The sequence below is a fragment of the Mandrillus leucophaeus genome, unplaced genomic scaffold (genome assembly GCF_000951045.1).
Source record: "Mandrillus leucophaeus isolate KB7577 unplaced genomic scaffold, Mleu.le_1.0 Scaffold133, whole genome shotgun sequence".
Taxonomy (NCBI): domain Eukaryota; kingdom Metazoa; phylum Chordata; class Mammalia; order Primates; family Cercopithecidae; genus Mandrillus; species Mandrillus leucophaeus.
Window position 1 is genome coordinate 2354451 of NW_012101288.1, and position 21700 is coordinate 2376150.

Consider the following 21700-nt stretch of genomic DNA (forward strand, 5'->3'; position numbering starts at 1 on the left):
TTCTGTGTTATTTTTCTCATATTATAATTTAATTCCTAAAAACGAGCCCATGAAAACTTCCCAGAGTGAGAGGCTGTTTTTTTTTTTTTTTTTTTCTGGTTTGTTTGCTTTTTGTTTTTTACTCTTTCTAAGAAATACAGTAAGCTTCTTAGTGAATTATTCCTGTTCATTTGGAAAGAATAACAATTTAATCTCATGCATGCACTCGTAAGCTATGCAAGGTAAAATAATAATATTATTTACTTTGGGTTGTCTCTAGATAATTTTTCCTTTTCTACTTTCTTTCATTTCACACTGTTTATTTTTGAAATAGTTGGACACCTAGATGAAGGGAAAAAAAGATCAAAAGTCTTAAGCACTCTGACCCAGTTAAACAAACCTGTAGTAAAAATGAAAAATGTTGATAAATTTGGTGGTGCTTATTTGCTGCACAAAACTGTTTTTTTCCCCTCTCTTTTGCTATACAGAAGAAACTACTGTAGAATTCTTTAAGTATCAAGCTCCTTAAAATCCTCCTTTAGAGGATTTTAATTAAATAGGATATGTGCACACTTGATTTACAGGCACCCTCTCAGGGACTCACCTGAGGGTTCTTTGAAAATTTGTATCAGTGTTTTATGAACTGTTACTGTGATACAAATGCAATGTGTTCTGACTGGAGACAGAAAGTGGACTGCATGTAAATTTAGATTATGAAACTAAGGTGGACAGGCAGAGGCACATCTGTATTAAAGTCCAAGGGTCTTGAAATCACATGGGCCAAATGACATCTTAAAATAATAACTTATGGCACAGAAGGACAGATGGCTAAGACATATTATGAAAGCGAAAAAGGAAATGTGTCAAGATAAGAGGAGTACCAAACCTTCCTTAACTCTCAAGGCTGATTAAATTTACACAAAGAAATGATAAAGCTTGTGTATTGAAGTTGGACAATAGTATATGCATATGTTATATACTGTGTGTTATAACATCGTAGACCGAAGTTCAGCTTAAATATATGTAAAACAAGGGGAATTTAATTTACGTTTCCAGTTGAGGTAAATGAAGTGTTTCTATGCGTTCTAGATATAATTACACCTATCAAATATTTCTAGGTTAAAAAAACCCTTTGAATTCTTAGAAATGAAACTGTAGTACCTGTCACATATTTTATAAGGATTGACTTTCAACTCTGTCTTGGAATATGGAGGAGCGGCAATAACATTGCTATACATTTTGTTTTCAGGATAGGAAGGTCTCTCATTTATTTTAAAAGGCTAGTCAGGATTTCAGACTTTTCTAGAGCCTAAGTATAAAAATCTGTAGCTCTAACCTGAATTCTGGGTTGCAAGAATATGTCTAGAGGAAGAATACTCAAAGTGTGACTCAGTCTCCTACATGACTACATGATAAGTTCAGATATTAAGATTAACATTTTAGAAACATTGATAGCTATTTGACATTACTGCAACAACCTGAGAACATGATCACTTTTCTAACCACTTGGTTTTATCGTATTTTACAAATACTGGTCTGCAATGGATGGGAATTAAAATGACACCACCACCACCACCACCACCACCTAGTCCTTCACCACAAAGAGTTTGAGAATCACTGTGTAGAACTGAACTTCATAAGATGAGAACACAGCCAGATACAGGGAATCCTCCTTCTACTGCAGGAACAGCTGGTTGGATGTGGTCCAGGTTGTACTGAAAAGCTTTGGGTGATATTAGAGCCAGACATGAACATCCATTTCTGAAAAAAAATAAAAGCATGAAGCTCACTAGTTATATTTGCATCCCACCTAACCATGAACATTTTTTACAGAATTGTTTTATAAATAAAACCAGCATCTGTTCTGACCTGTAGCATTTGTTTTTAGCAGGAGCACATTTTTTTACTTTGCTTTGTCCAAACAAGCAGAGGCCAGGCAAGAGGAACTTTGCATACCCAAGAGAAGACTGCTTTTTACTCTTGAGAATGAGTATCAATAGGGTAAGAAGGTTCAAGTGGTGCAGTCATGTGGAGTAGAGGACAAAGGCCCAGACAAGATTCTTGGGGTTTCGGAATGGCTCTTTTACTCAATAGCTCTATGGGCCTCAGTTTCCTCATCTGTGAAATGAGTGTGACGATACCCCTTAATTTCAAAAGGAGGTAGTGAAGATTAAGTGAATTACAGATTGAGAATTCCTAATCTTAAAATTCAAAATCTGAAATGCTCCAAAATCCAAAACGTTTTGAACACTGACATGATGCTACGACATGATGCTACAAGTGGAAAATTTCACATAGAAGTAATTAGCACAAACTTTGTTTTATGCACACAATTATTAAAAATATTGTATAAAATTACCTTCAGATTATATATATAAAGTATATATGAAATGTAAATGAATAGTGTGTTTAGACTTGGGTCTAATCCCCAAGATACCTCCTTATGCATCTACAAATATTCCTGAATCTAACAAAATCTCAAATCCAAAACACTTCTGGTCTCAAGCATTTCTGATAAAGTTTACTCAGTCTGCATATGCTATATCAGAATGCTTACAGCAGCACCTGGCACATAATAATTGCTAGGTAAGGGAGACCTCTTACTATAAATCACAGCAACTACTCCTGGCAAGCTAATGAGTCTTCTAAAACAGTCACACTGCTTTTTAGTATTCCATGTGCTAAATTTAATTGGTTAATTCCAAGACCGTGTGCTTCTCAGTTTGAAAGAAGACATTATTTAACATCAACATGGGTGGTTTGCTAGATGGACAGATTGAAATGAATGCCCAGGCTCTGCTTCAGCAGGGTTACATTTGAAAGAAACACCCTGAGGGAAGCTATGTTGATGGAGTAATACAAGTCAGGGCAACCTCAATTCTTCTCTTACCCTTTCTTAGTGCTAGGGCCGTCTAACTCATTCTGGAATAAAGCAGAGCTCCTTTGTAAATATCTCCTTCTCAGGACCCCGAGTTCACACATCAGTTCATACCTGTACATTTCAATGGCCCTTTCCGATGAGGAGCAAAATCATATTAATCTCACATAAAATCACCTAATTTAGATTTCCTTGTTTCATATTTAAAATATTGCTTTTGAAGCTTAGCAATATCTTAGCAACAGCTGCTTCTGGGTTCAACTCGAGGCTTTCTAGGGCTTATTCCATGATTTATGGGTTCCTTCCTTCATCCAGAAAGAGACAGCATCGCCCTTTGCCTGCTGGCATTTTACCCAGCACTTGAAAAGTAACTCCAGCTGTCCTGGTCTTGTGACTCCCTTAAACCCGTTTGAGTCGGTTCTTACATCCTAGCACTTTTCCAGCCATGATTAAGTTCTTTAAATGGCCCGGTGATGGGCCAGCTCCTCACTCCTGGAGCACAGACAGAAAGTTTTGTGGTTTTAGCACTGAGAACATGTGGTTTCTAGTCCAGACGATTCTTTTCGAGGTGGCAGAGTTCACACAGCCGCCACATGGCGCCCTGCACTCACTTGTGCGATGTCAAACCCACTGCTCCTTTTCTTTTTTGTGGGAACAGACAGCCTTTCAGACACAGAGTGATGGTGATTCTAGATTGAGGAAGACAACTCCTTTCAGAAACAAAAAAGCTGCACCATTTTTTAGTGTTAGTGGTAAATATGCTTCAGCTCAAGAAAACTTGGCTTTAATGTGTGGTTCTGTTGCTCTTGGCTAGGGTCCATCCTTTCTAACTGAAAGAAGAAAATGCTGGGGTCTGATTATCTCTGAAGGAGGAAAGAATGGAAGGCTGACTTTGCAAGAGGATACTTAAGTAAAACAAAAAATGATAAGCAGCAGGCTGGATTATAGAATGAACTCTCCCAATCCATAAACACCTGCTATCTAAACAGGCCATTATTCTCTCTTCTGGATACTTTGCAAATGCCAAGAAGATGTTGAGAGAAGAATATTCCTTAGAGCTTAAGAGCATCAAATTTAAACCTTCTGTATTAGTGATTATAAACTAAGGGTTACTATGATGGGAATTTCAGGGAGAAATGCTTCTTTGCACGAATGCCTTTTCTTTTCTTCTTACTCTCAAAGCACATCTCTTTGCTTTTGATTGTTTCAAAATGTGTAAAGTTATGCTTCATTAGCAAATCAGTGGAAACAGGTCTCACTAAGACTGTGGTGCTTTGCTTTTTTGTTCAGATTATGGTGCCTGGAAGCCAGAACAATCTCCTTCTGAAGCCTCTGCTTCCTGATACTGAATACAAAGTCACAGTGACTCCCATCTACACAGATGGAGAAGGCGTCAGTGTCTCTGCTCCTGGAAAAACCTGTAAGTGAAGCTTTCTCCCTTTGGATACAGACTTGTCCCCTGTAATGCACCCTGAAAGATACAGTAGATTGCAGTGAAGAAACTAAAAGATTTGGAAACAGGAAATCTGTCTGCATCCTGTCTTTACATACACAAGTTATGTGACTCTGAGCAAATTGCTTAAATGTTCTGGGCTGCAGTTTCCTTTTCTGTGGTAGTGAAGACTTGAAAGACCACTACATCTTTCTCTTCCAGAGTTTAATTCATCAAGGTCCTGTTGATTCATCACAATGTATTCTGAGTGCCTAATTTCTCTTCACCTAACAGGTGTGCTCTAGTCCAAGCCACACTCTCTCTTTTATTTTTATTTTATTTAATTAATTTACTTCTATTTCCATAGGTTTTTGGGGAACAGGTGGTATTTGGTTACATGAGTAATTTCTTTAGTGGTGATTTGTGAGATTTTGGTGCACTCATCACCTGAGCAGTATACACTGAACCCAATTGGTAGTCTCTTATCCCTCATCCCCTTCCCACCCGATCCCCTGGAGTCCCCAAAGCCCGTTGTATCCTTCTTATGCCTTTGCATCTTCATAGTTTAGCTCCCACTTATAAGCGAGAACATACAATGTTTGGTTTTCCATTTCTGAGTTACTTCACTTAAAATAAGTCTCCAGTCTTATCCGGGTTGCTGAAAATGCCATTAATTCATTCCCTTTTATGCAAGCCACACTCTCTCTCATCCAGATGCATGTACTAGCCTCCTGTCAGATCTTCCTGCTTCTACTCATGCCATCTTCTATTCTTCTCATAGCATCTTGAGGAGGTTTTCAGCAGATAAATGATCTGCACCTCTGTTCTAAGCCTCCCAATGGCTTCTCATTGTACCCAGGATAAAATCCTACGTCCTTCTGTGCCTTACAAAGATGAACCTACCACCTGGATCCTGCTGATCTGTTTGATCTCCCCTCCTGGCCATTTCCCCAGTCATACCTCCCCTTCTGCCCTCCACTGGACTCTTTGAAGTTGTTCCTGCCCTAGGCCCCATGCCCTAGCAATTCCTTCTACATGGACTATGCTTTCCCAGATGTTTGCATGTCAGAATTTTTCCGGTCATCCTGGTCTAAGCTCAACATCACCTCCTCAGCTTTTACTGGCCACCCCATGCAAAGTAGCCCCCACTGTCTGTGATACTATCATTTTTTGTTTGTTGCTTTTGGTCATATCATGGCACTAATTACTCTCTGGTGTTTTCTTATTTATTCATGTATTTGCTCACTGTCTGTCTCCCATCCCTGGAAGGCAAGCACCGTGAGAGCTTGGGGCCTCATCAATACTGTTCACTTCTGCATGCCAAGCTCCTATGGTGCTGTGTGGCACAGAGGAGGCATCACGCAACACTTGTTTAAGAAGGATTGACCATGGTCCTCAAATGAGAAAGATGCATGAAAACCCTTGGTTAAAGCGTTACAGAGTCTTAGTTGTCTTCATTGTTGATCTGATTGTCTATTCTTGCATAAAGACTGCTCTAGAACTTAATGGTTTAAAACAGTGACCATTTTTTTTTTTTTTTTAATCACATCTCACAATTGTGTGGGTCAGGAAATTGGGCAGGACTTGCCGGGAAATTCTGCTCGACATGGGATTGATCCATGTGACCCGGTGGTATTCGCTTGAGGGCTGGGCTGGTGTGGAGAGTACAGGACAACTTTACCCACATGTCTGGCATCTTGGTGAGGGTGACAAGCAGCCTGGACCCAGCTGAGTCCCTCTCTCTCTCCATTAGTCTCAGAGCTTCTCCATGTGGTCTTTCCAGCAAAGCAGTCATATTTCTTACATGTCACCTCAGGACTGTAACAGCAAGAGTTCCAAGAGGCATAAAATGGAAACTGCTAGTGTATCTTCTGCTGCAGTCTATTTATTGGTCTCGGTAGTCATAGAACCCACCCAGATTCAAAGAAACAGTCATAGCCCCACCTGTCAATGGAAGGAGGGTCAAAAACTCTGTGACCATCTTTATCCGTCATAATTACCAATGGTGACATGTGGTTAGGTTCTAAATGGTGTCAAGGGCTGAATTCTGTACCTGGGCACCAAAGTGTGGAGTTTTCAACTAAGTTTGTGAAAATCGTTAAAATTCTGAAGCCCGGAGTCCTGATTCTACTCAGCTAGGCAAATAAGTATCATCTCCTCGTTTAACAGTGCTGGCATCACTCCCTCCTCCCATGCTTATGCCATGTGCCTCCATCCAGACTCCCACCAAGCCTGCACATGTTGCTAAACATCACCCAGAGTATTGTGAGTCCTCAGAGTTGCTATAGTTGTTTCCTCAGGGGACATGAGGAAGGACAGAAGGAAAACAGAAGAGCAGAGCTATAGGGAGATTTCAAACTTTTCACTCCACCTTTACCGGTATATTGGCCTCTTGATTTGGTCTATGCACTGGAATTTCTAGCACATGTTGGTATGTTGCTGCTGAATAAATGTTTGAAAACCAAAACCACAGACTTAAGCAACAATTAAAGAAAACATCAAGTAGTATTTTACCTAGCAAGGTAAATACTTGCTATTATTTATTTATCTTTAAATAAAAATTATTTAAAGATTATTAGTATGAAATTAGGGCCTAAATCTTATTACAGAAATGCCATTACATCTTAACAATCTCTATATAGTGAAATTATTTTGAAGTATTAGTGGATGATCTAAGCATGATTAAGCAGTGGCCGACACAACTAAGTTTTATCAATAACAAACTGATAATGACAAAATGCATACAAATTTATAATAGTGCTCCATATAAATGACTGTAATGTTTTGATAAAAAATGGATAAGTAATAATATAAAACTTCAAACAATATAGGAAATATGAAGATGAAAGCAAAAAAAAAAAATCAGAAACTTACCTCTGAGAATAATCACCATTAACATTCTATGAACACGCCAATATTGCTATTCACATATACTTAGTGGAACAGAGTGGCATGGAGACAGACATTTCTAATAAACATGATTGAATTCAATTATACCTAAAATTTACTGATGAAAGGGGAATCAAAATAACAATGAAAGACTTCTACATTTCAGATAAAAGTGTTTTATCCTGAGAGCAGTTATTTCCCATATATTTAATATTGAAGGCCAGGCGTGGTGGCTCACACCTGTAATCCCAGCACTTTGGGAGGCCAAGGCGGGTGGATCACAAGGTCAGGAGATCAAGACCATCTTGGCTAATACGATGAAACCCCTTCTCTACTAAAAATACAAAAAATTAGCCAGATGTGGTGGCAGGTGCCTATAGTCCCAGCTACTTGGGAGGCTGAGGCAAAATAATTGCTTGAATCCGGGAGGTGGAGGTTGCAGTGAGCGGGGATCATGCCACTGCACTCCAGCCTGGGTGAAGGAGTGAGACTCTGTCTCAAACAAACAAACAAACAAACAAACAAACAAAAAACAACCACAGACTCTCAAAGGCTTCTCATTGTGTGTTTCAGTGCACTTTCACTTTTAAATATTTTTAATTTTGTGGGAAGATGTCTTATATTTTGGTGGCAACAGTGTGGGACCTACAGAAGGAAATTACACTGAATCCCTGTTTTTCCTTTTCTTTTCTGCTCAGTGCCGTCCTCAGCGCCCCAGAACTTGCGGGTGTCCGAGGAATGGTATAACCGGTTGCGCATTACGTGGGACCCCCCGTCTTCCCCAGTGAAAGGCTATAGAATTGTCTACAAACCTGTCAGTGGTAAGTAAGGCTTTGTAAATAATATTGATACCATGAGTAGTCACTTAAAATGTCTTTTAAGATAAATTGTTTTCTGATAACACTTTATGTTTGGTTGTATTTTTTAAAGAAGTAGGGAGAAACTCTTACTTGTTTTGGAAAAATAAAGTGTTTTAGTATGGTTAGTGATAAGGTAGATGTTATCAGGATGATGAAGCTATGACATGACATAAAAAACTACTGGGCACATCAATTAGAAGAATGTGTATTGGGTATATACTTGACCTAATCATACCCTAGACCAGGAACCAATCTAAGGAGACCTTGACTTTATAGGAAGCTTTTATGCTCAATGAACATATAAGTTCTAAACATTTGGAATTTCTGATTTCAAAGTTCTCCTCTACCTCTTACTTCTTGGATTAGTTGGAAAAATTTCATTTACCAACTTCTTAGTCTCCCCAGTTTGGAAATGATATGGGGGGAGGCGGAACTCATCACAATAGTAAAATGCTTTTCCATCAGTCTCTTAGCCACCTCCATAAGAGGATTCCTCTCACCTCTACCTCCCACATCATTGTATCTTGAAGGCATGAAAATGATCGGAGTAGAAAGCAATTGCACCCTTGGTCTGTATGCCTGTGAAGAGGAGACTGTGTGCACCAGCACCTCTTACAGTGCCATCTCTCCATTCTTAGCAATCTCACGAAGTTTAAACAGGAGACTAGAATTGATGTTATTAGGGTCTTCTCAGTTTTCTAGACCGGGGCCTGCAGTACTGTAGTTGTTCAGCAGAAAGGACATCTCCAATCATGTTTCTTAATTTGGCAGGAAAATTTTAAAAACATTCTTAGGGTCATGAAAACATTTTCTGCTATCTGGGTGTGGTGGCTCATGCCTATATTCTCAGCCCTTTGGGAGGCTGAGGAGGGTGGATTGCTTGAGTCCAGGAGTTTGAGACCAGCCTGGGCAACATAGTGTGACCCTGTCTCTATAAAAAATACAAAAATTAGCCACGTGTGGTGGCATGCACCCATAGTCCCAGCTACCTGGGAGGTTGAGGTAGGAAAATTGCCTGAGCCCGATAAGTCAAGGCTACAGTGAGCTGTGATCACACCACTCCAGCCTGGGCAACAGAGCAAGACCCTGTCTCAAAAAATAAAAATAGAATGTAAGCCCTTTCTGCCTTCAAAAACTCCATTAGTCTCAATTTTTCATCTGAGATGTGGTTCTCGCCCCATATCAATTTTCAGCCTTTTCTATTGTGTCCCATTATCCATGTGCTATTGTCTTCAGGCCCATAAGACTGAAATACTCCCACCTCCAGTTTCTGCAGACAAGCATCCTTATAACCAGGAAAATAAACTAGCAAGACTAGAACATGGATGCATGAGCCTGCTCCAGGCTCATTCTTTGGGACGCATCACCAGTGTTTTTGTCTCTTTGCTTTAGGCCTGAAGCATGCATTAATTTGTAAGACAGCCTTGCTTAATTTGTTCTTTGGATCATTTTACAAATATTGATCAGGCTTTCTAAGCACAAAAGGCTTTATTTTAGACCAGTGGTTCTCAGTTGATGTCATTTGCCCCCCAACGGAGACATTTTTTATTGTTACAACTGGTGAGGGAGGACTTGCTCCTGGAATCTAATGGGTACTGGTAAACATGCTACCATTGACAGTACTCCTCTGCCCCAGAGTAAAGAATTTTTCAGTTCAAAATACCAATAGTGCTGAGACTGAGAAATCCTGTTTTCGGTCAAGTGGGAGAAATATACATGTGTGGTCATTTGCATTGTACGTGTGGGGCATGGGACCGTCGCTACTGAGTTAACACATACATAGAGAAACATATAAATGTATTGTTGGAAGGGGCCTTCTGGAGGAAAGTGATGAGTATTTTGAGAACGTGTCACTAACTCAAAGCTCTTAAAGAATGAGCATGCATGGGAAGAGGCAGGAGGTAAATAAATTTGTATAGGCTTTAGCAACGAATTTTTTAAGGCTTCATTAAAGACCCCACTAGATTGAAGAAGAGGTGAAAACATAAAGGCCTGAAAATGCTAGCTAATCAGGGGCCTTGGAATAAGGCATAATCTGTCTGGTATTAAACATCCTAAAAGGAGTAGATAAAACTAAAGTGGTAACGTTGATGCTGGTTCAGAGTGTGGCAAGGTTTGGCCTGGTCTCCATGATAAAATTTGCTGTGACTGCCGCTTGCGTGTCTGCTGGGAACAAAGTTGGTTACCTTAGAAGGGACAATTGAGAATTATTTCTTTAATTGGACAAATTCCTCAATTGCCTATCATGACATAGTACATAACAATATAGCAGATGGTAGACTATGAGGTGGACCAACTTCTTTGAATAAGCACAAGGATAAAACTATATTTGGGGAAAGGACCAGGTCCCTAAAAATAACCTTTAGTGCAGCAGTTTTTAGAGCTGGATGAGACCAGATTGAAACCTCAACCCTGCTGTCTGCTTGATGTATAATCCTAGGCAACTGAAAAGCAGTCAAGTGAGTACAATTTGATCTAAGAGTGCTTCTATTTTCCCATATTTTGTTGTAACTAAAATATATCCTCTTTCTTCTTTAGTTCCTGGTCCAACACTGGAAACATTTGTGGGAGCTGACATTAACACCATTCTTATCACAAACCTCCTTAGTGGAATGGATTACAATGTGAAGATATTTGCCTCCCAGGCCTCAGGCTTCAGCGACGCCCTGACAGGCATGGTGAAAACATGTAAGAGCCGTCTCCAGTGGCCTCAACCGTACATGAGTTTTGCTCTGTTTTGTTTTTTGAGATGGAATCTCTCTCTGTCGCCCAGGCTGGAGTGTGGTGGTGCGATCTCGGCTCACTGCAACATCCGCCTCCAGGGTTCAAGTAATTCTCCTGCCTCAGCCTCCCGAGTAGCTGGGATTACAGGCACATGCCACCACGCCCAGTTAATTTTCATATTTTTAGTAGAGATGGGGTTTCACCATGTTGGCCAGGATGGTCTCCATCTCTTGACCTCGTGATTCAACCTCCTCAGCCTCCCAAGCACACGGGGTTTTGCTGTTTTGTTTTCACTGTAACTTGTCACTCAACCCCTGCTTCCATTTGGTCATTCATTTTTCTTTTCCTCCATGTTGCCCTTTCTGGATGGTGTTTCAGGGAAAGAAAGGTGTGCTGTATATTTGGGGTAGTTCGGAGTCCCGGTTGACAGGCGGGATGTCAGTACCTGGCTTTCAAATAGGCTTGATGATTGCAGATAGGATTTCCTTCTGGAAAATCTGTGTTGGCATTTTTCAGATTAGGTGAAATTTTCCAAACAGCCTGTAGCCCGAGATGGCCAGTGTCAAAGTTGGAGCAGAAGGAGGTTTGTCTTTTCTCAGAGGGGTCACTCCACCCCCTTGCACATGCACACATGCCATCCATCAAAAGTACATGCCACCCCATTCTCAGCACTTCCTTCTCTACTCCTTTGAGGGTTTTCGTGTTGTCTGCACACCATCTGGGACTTCTCATTGACGTACACCACTCCCAGACACCCACGCATTAATCAGTGTTTTCCAAATTCCAGCATGTACGTTCCATATTCCTGAAGTTTGTTATACCTCTGCACGATCTGTTTATTTATTTGAATTGACTTACAGTTTTTGACCTAAATACTTCTCAAAATCCATGTAATTACCCTAAACAGAAAATTAGTATTTTTATTTTTTAATATATTAAAAAAAATTTCTGCTCTACTAGCTTTTTAGTTAAATATTCTAAATTTTCATAGCTACCCTAGAGTTTTCAATGTGAATCCTCAGCTTATTCCAGTCTACCTTAAATTACTGCTTTTTGGCTTAAGAATTTTTTACCGATGTATAATACCATCTTCGTTTTTGCTACTCTTTTTCTATCTGTTTTGTAATTCTATTGTTATAAACCCCTCAAGATATTGTTGTTGTTTCAAATAATCACTATTCTTTCATTTTTTTCTAGCTTTATTGAAGTATAATTGGCAAATAAAAATTGTATATGTTCAAGGTATAGATACACAGATCTGCAATCTTCAATGTGATGATTTATGTTTACAATGTGTAATGATCACCACAATCAAATAATTTTGATACATTTATTTTCTTTTTTGGTAGTCAAATGACATCTTTATTGTTTTTTTATTTTATTTATTTTAAAAACTTCAATATCTCTTGGGATACAAGGGGTTTTTGGTTACATGGATAAATTCTCTAGTGGTGAATTCTGAGATTTTACTGTACCCGTCACTGGAGCGCTGTATACTGTCCCCAATCCATACTTTTTTATCCCTCACCCGCCTTCCAAACCTCCCCCTTTAGTCCCCAGAGTCCATTGTATCACTCAAGATTTTTAATCACATTTTAAAATACACATTAAAGATAACACATAAATGACCAAAATACAAGTGGTTTGGCTATGTGCTAATAAAAATAGTCCTGAGTGCAATCAGCAACACATGCGCCACTCTTGAGATCGTAGTCATGTTATTATCGAAAGTATAAGCCTCAAATCTGCTACTTATTAGCGTGGCCTTGGGCAAATTGCTTAACTTCCCTCAGCCCAGGCTTTTTCAATTCTAAAATGAAGATAATAATAACCATTGTTCAGGCAAATTGTGAGGATCGCAGAGAAAAAATGTATGTAACGCGTTTATGATGTGGCAAATATTCAATGAATAACCACTACTATTATTGTAATGATTGGGCTTTATGCACTTGGCCTATATCTTACCCTCATCCCTAATAAATAATTAATCTAATCAATACTGTCAGGCAAAAGTGAGCCGTATATTAAGCCAGACCCCGGCATCCCCCAATTGCGTGTAGGGCCAGCCCTTTTACAGAAGAGGTGTCCTGAATTCTCTGTCACGGAATATCTTGAGACCTTAAAGGCTAGCTAGTGAATAAATGTATCTTAAAAGAAATAGTCTCTATCTTCAACAGACCTAGGAAGCCTTTGGCTGTGATTCTGATCTTGTGCTTGGCTATTGATGTGACACTGTTGTGGCTTCACTAATGAAACCTCCAAGTATTTCCTCTGTTTTGCTCCTGTAGCAACCTCACAGCCTTCCTTAGTTATACCACAGCATCCCCTATAGCTGAGATTACAAGCATGCGCCACCGTGCCTGGCTAATTTTCTCTTTTTAGTAAAGACAGGGTTTCACCATGTTGGTCAAGCAGGTCTTGAACTGCTGATCTCAGGTGATCCACGTGACTTGGCCTCTCAAAGTGCTGGGATTACAGGACTGAGCCACCACGCCCAGCACTATGATTTTTTATTGGTCTCTCTTCTCCCCAGTCTTTCTTGTCTTTTTCCATCCTCTTTTCTCTGCTCCCTCTTCAATTTTATTTCCTCTTTCTTCTCTCCCTTAATAAATATATTGAGCATTCCAAACATCTTTTAAAAGACTGAGATTGTTGAATTGTTTTACATTCTTGTCCTTAAAATATAAATTAAGTGGGTTTATTATTTGTTCTCTTTCTCCCAAGCAAAAGAAAACCTCCCACAATGGTAAATAAATTAATATAAGATATTTTAAAAATATTTTGTGTGATTATATAAATCATTAACATTCATAAAAGTTATGTAAATCAGGGCCGGGTACAGTGGCTCACGCCTGTAATCCCAGCACTTTGGGAAGCTGAGGCAGGTGGATCACCTGAGATTAGGAGTTTGAGAACAGCCTGGCCAACATGGCGAAACCCTGCCTCTACTAAAAATACAAAAGTTAGTCGGGTGTGGTGGTGGGCGCCTGTGATCCCAGCTACTCAGGAAGCTGAGGCAGGAGAATCGCCTGTACCCGGGAGGTGGAGGTTGCAGTGAGCTGAGATTGTGCTACTGCACTCCAGCCAGGGTGACAAGAGCAAGACTCCATCTCAAAAAACAAAACAAAAAAAGTTATATAAATCAATTAACATTCATGTCATTTGTTTTTGTTAGAGGAAAGAGAGATTGTATAATTGGCTTTAGGAAAAAAGTCTTCTTTTCTTCTGTAACAGAAAGGAACAGTGTAAATGTACAAATTGTAGTTAAACAAGATTATTTTTACCATCTTGAAAAGATAATTTCAAGGTATTTTTATTTTGTGAGTAAGCTAAGAGAGAGAGAGAGAAATAATAGAAAATGATATGAATGGAAGTCAGAGGTCATTAGGAAAAGTAAATATGTTGATTTTCTGCTTGGATCCAAATGATAAACACTGGCTACCTACTTTTCTATTGTCTTGTAGAAACAATATTTTACCGCCTCCCCAGACAACCATTTTTGCATATCACAGTGTCTAAGATTAATAGGAACCTATGTATTTTTAAAATAATTTGTGTTATCTGTGTAAAATCTTTTATTTTTAAATTTTCAATAGTGTTTATTCAATCGTGTTTTGAAGACCAGTCTTTGTAAAACTGCTCCTGTTGGCAGAACACTTCCATTTTGACTATTTTACTCTTCCCTTTTTTAAGCCATGGCTGTCTCATTGGTTGATAAGTACATACTGTATTTACTTTTTTATTATACAAGTATTACATGTTTATTGTGTAATATTTAGAAAACACAAGTATACAAAGGGGGTAAGATTGAAAATTACCCAAAATTTCATCATCGTTTGCATCTGGTCTTTTTGCTATGACTACGTACTTCCTCTTCTGTTTAAAATGCAGACAGGGCCAGATATAGTGGCTCACACTTGTAATCCCAGCACTTTGGGAGGCTGAGGTAGGCAGGTGGCTTGAGCTCAGGAGTTTGAGACCAGCCTGAGCAACATGGCGAAACACTGCCTCTACAAAAAAACAAAAAAAAAATTAGCTGCGTGTGATGGCACATGCCTGTGATCCCAACTACTCGGAAGGCTGAGGTGGGAGAATTGCTGGAGTCCAGGAGGTCAAGGTTACAGTGAGCTGAGATCATGCCATTGCACTGCAGCCTGGGCTACAGAGCAAGACCCCGTCTCAAAACGAACAAACAACAAACAAATAAGAAAAATAGCAGACAGACCACATCATGCATAATGTTTTGCAATCTGTTTTCTCAAGTCATAAAACAGTTATCTTTTGTACACTAACTCATTGTAAATTGATGGATTTCCCAGCTCTCTGAGTATGCAGCTTTGAATGAAAATTGTTCCAGAAGTTAATTTCAGATTCAGGGATGTTTGTGGTGTTGTCTGCAGTGTGATACAGTTATGTTTCCATTTCATTCCAGTGTTCTTGGGTGTTACAAATCTCCAAGCCAAACACGTTGAAATGACCAGCTTGTGTGCCCACTGGCAGGTACATCGCCATGCCACAGCCTATAGAGTTGTTATAGAATCCCTCCAGGGTAAGTACAATCCATCACTTATGTTTTTGTCAAGCATTTGTGTATTTGGTTCTTTGCACACCACTGTGTACAACACACAAGTGGCATTAGACAACAGCCCTCTTGTCGAGGAAGCAATTTGTACTGGTCAGTCATGCTGCATATGGAGTCTGACTGGTTGGGTAAGCGAATTACTAACCCTCTGCAAACCTCCCTTTTCCTTATCTGGTAATGGGTATAACCATAGTGCTGATTTTTTAGAGTTCTGTGAAGATAAAACTGAGATATTCCACAGGAAGCATTTGCAACAGTGCTCTGTGCACTGGAAGGACCCCAAAAATGTTAGCAGCCAGATAGCCAAGACTAGCATACATTAAAATTATATTGTGCTCTAATTTGGGTAATCACTCTCTAGGGATCAAGTTTAAATTTGATGTTTTTCTTAATGTTTCTTTTTCTTTTGGGGATAACTGGTGAACAACAAACCCTCATTACAGAGATTTAATGTATCTATACCATCATGAACAAGTTCTTCGGCGTTACAGTTCTCACGTACATCCACAATTTGGGACTACGTTCCAAACTGAAACAGTAAAAATGTCTCACTGTCTTCATTAAAAATATTGAGAACCATAACAAATGACTGATTACCCAAAAATGAGTATCTAGAGCCGGTTTATCATCTTTTCCCAATATCAGCATGGACACTATTCAGAAGATGAATCAAATAATATACTTAATCAGATTTATAGAAACAATAGAAAAGATATGTCTTGTTATTTTATGGGATTATAGGAGATGCTAAAGAATCCCAAATGATTTTTTAAAATCTTCCAAACTTGGGAGTAAAATTGTTAAAAATGTAGCCTATTCTTTCTGGACAAATGATCTTGGTTTTCCCATTTCCGAAAAGCAAATGACCTAATTATTTCTAGTCCAGGTAAGGTCGGGTTTATTAGCCCATATTCCTGTCTATAGATACATTCAAAATCCATAAATCCCATTTTTGATCCAATCCATTAAGTGGAAAGCGTACTTTAGGAGAGCACTGAGAGCATTTGGAAATATGTCCCTTGTAGAATAAGAACTGAGATAGGTGGAACATACTAGAAGAAACTCCTGCGAATCCCAGGCAAGGTATCATCATGATAGACATGTGGCACCACTGCTTCCTTAAATCCCTCTATGTGATGTAAGGATCCTTCCAGCCTGACATTGGCTTGACATTTGGGAGTGGTATTAATCTGGAATAAACGTTGAGGGAGAGAAAGTCAGGATAAGTCACATGGATTTTGTGGTTTTGTTAAATATGATTGATGGGATGCCAGAAGTAGATGAAGCACAGGCAGCAATTTGAGAAACAGCTATGAAATCTGGAGTAGTTATGTTTCCTATATTTCTATAAGTCACACTTTAATATAGAAGGGTTGACATTTAGTGGTATTTGCTAAGCCTAAGAAAAAATACTAAGTATAATAATAATCACCCTCCCAAACTAACCCACAATTCTTTTATGTGATTTATCCTTTTATATGATTTAGGAAATTGAAATGAAGGGACGTGGGTTCCTGTGGATATTCGTTTCCTTTCATAAAAATTTATAACTATGTATGTTGACACAACAATGTATAAAAACTGGCTTTATCAATGGAATCAGTAATATTCGTAGCTTTTTAAATTAAATGCTTTTAGTTTAACATATTTGCAAAGCAGCCTTGAGAGTTTTATCAGAGGATATGATTGATTTGTCTGATAATACTGATCCGGTCATCTAAAACCACAATAAGCTCTTTCTGAAGCCAAGATCTTTGCTTGCAAGCAAATGAGTCCACATTTGCTTTTTATCTTCAACTTAAGTGAACTTGTACTCCCTCAGTATTATTTTCAGGCTGCCAGAAATGTTTTCAGCTGAACCTTTATGGTCTTAATTGAAGAAGAATGAACAAAAGTATTGTTCAGTTTACTTATCATCAACATTTGTTGCTGAGAGATTAGACTTATGAAAAAAAGTAGCCCACCTCTCATTCACCCAGTTGTCTTACTGAATATTATTTATCAGCTGGACAGCAAAAGATTCTAATTGACAACTTGAAAAGGAATGTTTGATGGAGGAGTGAGTGTGAGGGTGGCAGTAGGAAATGTGTTTAGATATTTTAACTCACACAATTCAGATCAAGGAATAGTCTTTCTACTTTGGAATAGAGAAGAATTAGGTTGAGTTTCATTATTTTACAGAGGAATGTGATCACCATCCTGATTCACTGCCTTTAAAGGACTTGTGGTAAGATGCCCATTCTTCCACGAGCAGATGAGTCTCAGACTCTCAGGTGTTTTGACTGTAATATTGGCTACATATGCTGTCTCTGTGGAAATTTCAGTCTTTCTACCCCAGGCAAAGGAGATACTAGGAATAAATGAGACCCAATTTCCCCATGTGTTGGAGTAAAGCTTTATCCCAGTTGACCTCTTTCTGAATGCCTCGGTCAAATCCTTACCGTTTGATGGGTAATTTTTTTCCAGTTTTTTTCCACATTTTTTCATAGCTTGAGCATGTGCATTTTTATTCTGAGATTAAGTCAGTGATGAAGTCTGCACTGTAACCACAACCGCTGGTCAACTTTCTTCTCTGGGCTTCAGCTTCTGTAAAATTATTTCATTTGCGTCTATTAACTGAGGCAATAACTGCAAATTTGCAAGGTTTTGTAAGTAGAATAGCCACACTGTATCATTCAGGCTTGTTTATTAATATTCACAGAAATCTAGATAAACTGAAGCCAAAGGGTCCATTTATTGGCTAGTATACTAAGAAGTCCAAAGTCTCTGGCTTCAGGCACATCTGGACCTAGGTGTTCAATGTTCTAGAGATAAAGTCTTGCTCCTTCTTGTATTTTGCTTTCCTCTGCCTTCATTTTCAGTCAGGCTCAGTGAGTCAGATCCAGAATTACATTCTCCCAGCTTCCAGCTTTAACAGTCTTGGTGAAAAGAGAGCTTCTCTTTCTCAATAGTTCCAACAGAAGTCCAGGAACTGAGTCATATTGGCCTGGTTTGGGTCATATGCCTCTAAATCTGTCATTGAGTGCAAGGGCATGAAATAAACTGCCTGTTTGGACCTGGTTGCCTTCCACCCCTGTATCTGGTGGTGGTGGCAGGAGGTAGGGGTGTTATTCAATCCTCCCCAAACCATAAAGACCAAGAGTGTGGAGGAATGGATGCAAAGAAAGAGATTTCAGATACAAGACAGGCAAAAGCAACAGATGTCCTTTACCCATGTAAATATTATGACATTTTTATGACCAAGAAAAGAAAGATTACCAGAAGGACAAGGTCTTCTCAAGAAAGACTGAAACAAAATCTGCTTTTGACTCAGTCATCCATTTGCCAAATTAAATGATAGATTTTTGGTTAATTCTAGGACAGTCCAAAGTGAGAGATTTTTGGTTGGTCTTGGGTAATTCAGAGCCCTGTGAGATCCTCCATTAGTTCTGCAGATGCTCTGGGATTTTATCCCTCTCTTCAGCTGTTTTTGAGTTGCCTTGGCACCTAAGGTTGCCTTCAAATGCATTTATTTATTAATATATGCCACATAGGCCCAAACGCTTTATTCCCACCCTAATCCCCACAGCTTGATGAACTTCTTTGTAACCTGCTTAGATCAGGGTTCAGAGAATGCTCCAGTTGTCCCTATTTAGGTGCTGAGATGTCAACTTTGCAGTATTATTTATTGAAAAGGATAGATAATTGCAGCATAATGGAGAGCCTACCTTACCAAAGACCAGGTCCACAAAAAAACGCCATATGGAACAAAACCTATGATCAAAATTAAACCTTTTGGAGCAGTGACGTTATGATATTCTTTGCTTGTGGAGCTCAATAACTACTTGTAGGACATTTTGGTAAGTCAAGCTGGTGGCGTTATTATCAACATGATTATAATCTGGAGAATGGATTTAGTCTTGCTTCCTAAGAATGGTGGACAAATAAAGACAGATTTTTTCCCTCTGTTTCAAAAAATAAAATTAACTTCCTGCTTTTGGCATGAGGGGTTGAGGAAATTAGTCACCATTTGGTCAGTTTGAATGTTTTCCTTAAGGCAAAGCCAATAGGCCTGAATTGCATATGCCAAAAGCAACATGGATACACCCCCATTCATGGAACCCCTCTTTGTTAGTATTGGGAACCAAATTGATACTCTTTGCCATTAATCTTATAGTGCTTGTTCCAGTTTTCCAATGTTTATAGCTGTATTATTTTAGCAGTAAGATCTACTTATATTCTATTTTCAAGGGTCTTTAAAGTACATGGGTTTCTACATGAAATAGGAAATGTGACAGAAAAGCGCATTTCTGGAATTGACTCATGGAGAGTCCTCGGAAGGTTTGTGGAGGTAGATCAGTGTGATCCATGCATAACATTCAGGAAATGTTTGTATTACAGGTGGCCCACAGAAGCTTTTAGGAGGCTCTAACGGATAGCTAAGGGTCAAACAAAACAAAACAAAACAAAAAAACAGTTGTTGTGGGATTCTGAGCCTGGAAACCACAGACTAAACTTGGACCTAAGCAAAGCAAAACACTAAGTTCACTAAATTTTACTGTCAAACCCATTTCACATAATTTATAATCTCACCAACACTTTAGCAATTTTTAAATGTTATCATTTTTCATAATATATGAACAAGAAATGATTAAAGTTGACAGTATTTTATTTGAACAAATATATTAATAAAAATTCTATTATAAAGTTTACTTCTGAAACTCTCTAATATTCACAATATATAAAAATAAATTTAAAATTCTATTTAACAAATGGCTTTAATTCAATTATATTTTTAAAAGTCTATATTTGTCCATAGACAAAATTTAAATAACTATATCATGTTTATTCTGATATATGCATATTATAATATACATATATGTGCTTCAATATATGCATATCAAAATATAGTTGGAAATTTAACTAGGTTTGATACTTATAAAATAGACAAAAATTGTGTAAAATGTTTGCATTTTATAGTTGAAAAAGCAACTGGTATGCTTTTATATTTTCTAGATTCTGTTTATTCTTCATAAACTGCTCTGCAAATAACATTTTGAAGGAGTGGATAGTTCTTTTTAACCACTAAATAATGTGTGTAATATATTTAATCAGTGCTGTTTTTCAACACTAGTTTTTCAATCCCTAGAAATAAAGCTTTATGAAGCTTTGATTAAACACATGCAATTTATGGATAAGATGATCAATCTAGAGGGAAATTTGAATAATTGTTTTTTCACGGTAGCAATGATTCCTCCTCTTAATCAGTTGTCCATTGTGGTAAAAACAACAACAACAATGCTCTATGCCTGTGAGGAAAACACTTGAAACTCTTCAGTAATGAAAGCCGCCCAAGTAGGCTCTGGGGAGTGATAAAGCACTGAGTCATAAAGATTCCTCATCTGATCTCTAGCCGTCATGTTCGCACATTTCATATGCACTCAACAGCTCTCAGATGGTTTCATTTTGGAAAACTATTGATTTCATTTACATTTGCTTAGAATATACCAGTGGAAATTAAAGTAACATCCTCTGAAACTGAGCTTTAGAGTTCTGAATTCAGGGGAATGAGCAGAAGTGGGTCAAGGGGTAGAATAATACGCTTAGGTAGAAGGAGTAAGTTTTAGTATTTGATAGTACTATAGTAGGGAATAGTAGGGAAATAATACTTAACAATAATTGTATATTTCAAAATAGCTGGAAAAAAAAGAATTGTAATATTCCCAACACAAAGGAAAGATAAATGTTTGAAGTGGTGGATATTCCAATTACCTGATTAGATCATTATACATCGTATAGAGGTATGAAAATATCACACAAACCCCCAAAATATGTACAACTATTATCTACCAGTTTAAACAATCTCAGTTCTGCTAATTAGAATAAGGACATGAAGAAGTTATTAACTTTTCTGACCTTTAGTTTCATCTCTTTAAATTGGGAATAATTATAAATGTTATAAGAATCAAACGAGATAATGCATATGAATTCCTTAGAATATTGCCTGGCACGTGATAAGCACTCATTAAATGTTGGCTGTTATTATCTTTATTGCTGTTGTTATAATTAAATAGCAGGCACAGAACCTGGATATAATAAACCCTCAAGAAATGATGAATGTAATTAATCCATATTCCTGTCTCAGGACCTAAGGGCCAGCACTAGTTCTTCCAGGAGATGCACATAATTTTGCTATGGACGTGGGAACAAAGAAAGGAGCCAATAGTTAGTCAGGTCTCCAGAGTTCTTTGTGCCTCTGTCATGGTGGAGAAAAAGACAGAGGAGGTGCCATGTGAATTGGCTGTGTATGACATGTCTCCTTGGTCGATAAAAAAAGAACCAGAAATTGAGAGACTGAGTTCTACAGCATATATGGC

The 21700-nt window shown here is 38.4% G+C and overlaps 1 protein-coding gene across 1 annotated transcript in view; it reads left to right on the top strand.

The window, feature by feature from the left end:
* The window catches only part of COL14A1 (collagen, type XIV, alpha 1), a 263059-nt gene that overhangs the window by 119449 nt on the left and 121910 nt on the right, over positions 1-21700 (top strand). The window contains exons 20-23 of the mRNA XM_011973001.1: positions 4148-4277; positions 7877-7999; positions 10577-10726; positions 15195-15311. Of these exons, the coding sequence (XP_011828391.1) occupies positions 4148-4277; positions 7877-7999; positions 10577-10726; positions 15195-15311 (520 nt within the window). The remainder of the gene's footprint in view (positions 1-4147; positions 4278-7876; positions 8000-10576; positions 10727-15194; positions 15312-21700) is intronic.